This window comes from Penaeus chinensis, chromosome 28, assembly GCF_019202785.1.
Source record: "Penaeus chinensis breed Huanghai No. 1 chromosome 28, ASM1920278v2, whole genome shotgun sequence".
NCBI lineage: Eukaryota > Metazoa > Arthropoda > Malacostraca > Decapoda > Penaeidae > Penaeus > Penaeus chinensis.
This window is the reverse complement of record NC_061846.1, coordinates 19,363,387-19,366,816: the sequence shown is the minus strand read 5'-3', so window position 1 is coordinate 19,366,816 and position 3,430 is coordinate 19,363,387. Positions and strand designations below refer to the sequence as shown.

Below are 3,430 nucleotides of genomic sequence, written 5' to 3'. Positions count from 1 at the left end.
CGGAAAAATGAAGCAACGGAATATTATTTCCATGACGTGACGGAAATGCAAAAATCCATTCACATATTAAGAAAAAAAAAAAAAAAATAAAGATAACATAAGAAATCAAATATATAAATAAAACAATTCCCTTATAAATAACCAAGCAGAACATCCATGAAGAAACGAGTGAATTCGCTAACCCATCCATTACCCTTTTCACCAGAGAACCGGTCGTGGTGGTGGCTCCTGCTGATTCCCGCCTGCGTCATCCTTGTCGTCTACCTGCACAATAGACACCGCCAATCCTCTCGGTATTCGGTGAGAAATGCGCAGGCAAGCGAGGATGCGGAGAGCAAGGTCGACAGAACACCAGAAATGGAGAAAACGAATGGTGGTGATCCGTGCGCCGAAGAAAAAGCCGAGAACGGCAGGAATCTCGAGTGTTAAATGGCCGAGGTATGCGAGGGTGCGGATAGTGGATATCGGCGCGGGGGTGCGAATAGTGGAGATGCGTAAACAACCGGACCAACTCGCTGAATGTGTTATAAACTGAGCGAAAGGGTTAAGGGAAGGGATAATGAAACACATGACCCAATTAAGAAGCGGAAGGTTGGAATGAGCGTGTAAACAACTAAGAGAGAAGGAGGGTTCGAGGGCTGATATGTGAACAATCTAGGGAGGTTGCTTTGATGAAAATATGGTATATTTTTAGTGTGTAAAGACCTCAGCCAGTTCCTGATTAGATTCAGAAGTATTCTACTCAGTATATTAAAGACGTGTGATATATCAAGATGAAGTGCTTTTCCATTTATTATTCTGAATCACAGAATATTACTACTACTATTATTATTACTAAAATTGTTCTCCTTTTGAACACAAGTTGCATAAACTATTTAAATGTTGAAGAAATTTATTCAGTGGGTTTCTTTGCATACACAGTGCAGTATGAAACAGCTAGATTTAACAAATGCAATTAATTATAATTTGAAATAGAATGAGGGAGGGATGGGAGAGAGTAAAATGTATTTCAAATTTTTCATTTTTGAAAATTAGACCACATTGTCATTGGTGATTACTAATGGACTAGCAGTTTTGATTATCGTAATGGTTATAATGACTGCCACAGTAATAGGAACAGTAGTAATAATGTTAATGGTAACTGTAAAACTATAATAATGATTGTTTGCCTGAATGCTTGTTAGAAGTTAGTGCATGTACAGTTATTAATATTTCTTTACCTTCACTGAACATGACTGGAGAAAAGTTACAAAGCATTCATATCGAAAGGAGTTCTAAGCTCACCTTCTCTCTCCGACTCTTTAGAGCTAAATAGAATCGTGTCCAACCGTACCCAAAAGCCCCTTTATATCTATAGGAGCTTTTGGGTACGGTACATTGTAGTGAATGTGACATAAAAAGTAAGCTGTGGCGTTACAGAAATATTGATTTTGAAACAGGATATATCTGTGTATCTGTGAGTCTGGTGGTTGGGATGTGGTAGGTATTTTTACAATGTGTATATTCATGATTGTTATAGTGATAATGGTCAGGGCGATGGCGATGGTGATTATAATAGTGATGAGTATAAAGGAGACGGCATTAGTGATTGTTATTGTGGTGATTATGATGATGATGATGGGGATGGTGATGAGGATAATAAAGATGTTGATATCCAGATATAATCAAACACATTTGCACTGTTCATAAACGCATATAGCAGAACATAATTTATGAAACAAAAATAAAAGAGTAAACAAGTTTGTGTGAATTTAATATTTCTAAAAAAGTACCTGAAAAGCAAGATCTTGTCTAATCCTACTAAAATATGTACGTTTGTATGCATGTACACAGACAAACACACACACTCACACACACACACACACACACACACACACACACACACACACACACACACACACACACACACACACACACACACTAGCTTAGGTAGTAGTTAATCAACAACGACAGTTACAACTATAATAACGACATGTTGCTGGTAAAGTTGACTATATAATTTGCAATCTCATTTCAAAACCTCTGACCTAAATCTTGTGGCGACAGTAAATACAGACAACAAAGATCTCACCTGTCTGGTTCACATTTTTTATCAAAAGGCAAATAAGCAAAAAAGACGATGTACAAAAGACTCTTGAAGAGGGACCGCCACAGTTAGAGCAGGAGGACGGTTGAAAGGTGACTATCAAAGAGATCACGTCGTTTAAATGTTCACAAATCAATGAGCGGGAAGGAAATAAGTAGGGATATTGTCATCGTCATTCAGACCAGTCACTGCGTTCATCTCGCAAGCAGAGACAGAGAAAGAATTTGGGGAAAAATCGTGGGAGAACAACACCCACGATTCCGTCCGCCCAATGTCTTTTTTACTTAATTTCTTTTTTCTTTTAATTCTCTCTTTCGGCGTGGACACAGGGGAAATAGGAGACGATTCCGATTGTGTCAAAGAATGAATTGGGAAGGGAATAATAGATCAAAGTAGAGTGTATGAAAGGTAAAACGTGAAAGAATGATAAGATTGATTACTTATTTGACCAAGAAAATAACGGGAAATGCTACCCCATCTCACATTTATTTTTATTATATTTGTCGTAATGATCATTGAATTATAATTGGTAGGCAAAGGGAAGGTTTAGAGTTAAAGTTAACAGTAGATTTGAATTGATTTAGTAACTGAATTTTCCTGTAATTTTCTGATATTTATAATAGTTAATATAAAACCCCATGTAATATGCCATTCATTTATTGTTATAAGATTATAGAATAAAATACATTGGTTAAAATTGTGTTTAATGCCGCTAACAGTAGATTTAAATAAGCCAAAATTAGGTTTTCTCGCGGTTCCCTTTAGATATGTGTGTGTGTGTGTGTGTGTGTGTGTGTGTGTGTGTGTGTGTGTGTGTGTGTGTGTGTGTGTGTGTGTGTGTGCTCCTTCTGGGAAATGGCACTTCCCAGCTTTTACAGATAAAAATAAATGAGGTTAAAAAAAAAAAAAAAAAAAAATATATATATATATATATATATATATATATAGAGAGAGAGAGAGAGGTGTGGTAGTAAAAAGGTTAACCTCCGTGATGGGCAAATGGAGAGCAGTTAACCACCTTCTTTAGATAGACGATCAAAGGCAACTTCAGAGGAGGCTTGCCAAGATACTAAGGTCCTGCGACCCCCCCCCCCCCCCTGGAAGACACAGAATCCTCCATTGCATTCACGGCAAGATGGAGCGTGCGACCGACCACGGCAAGGTAGAGCCCAGGACAGAAAATAACCTGAGATTCCTGTGGTTAGTCGTAAGCTTCAACTTACCGTAGATTTCTGGAAGATTCCTTGTGCTCCAGGGCGGGGCTTGGGAGGCAGCAGCCTTCAAGAGTGGGCGTAAGAGGCGCAGCCCCATGCAATAAATATTTTCGGGTACATGTTGAGAACA

The 3,430-nt window shown here is 38.3% G+C and overlaps 1 protein-coding gene across 1 annotated transcript in view; it reads left to right on the top strand.

The window, feature by feature from the left end:
• Window positions 1-1,740, top strand: part of LOC125040164 — a 5,902-nt gene extending 4,162 nt beyond the window's left edge. Inside the window, exon 4 of the mRNA XM_047634684.1 lies at window positions 206-1,740. Coding sequence (XP_047490640.1) covers window positions 206-429 — 224 coding nt within the window. The 3' untranslated portion in view covers window positions 430-1,740. The remainder of the gene's footprint in view (window positions 1-205) is intronic.
• The last annotated feature ends 1,690 nt before the right edge of the window (window positions 1,741-3,430 follow it).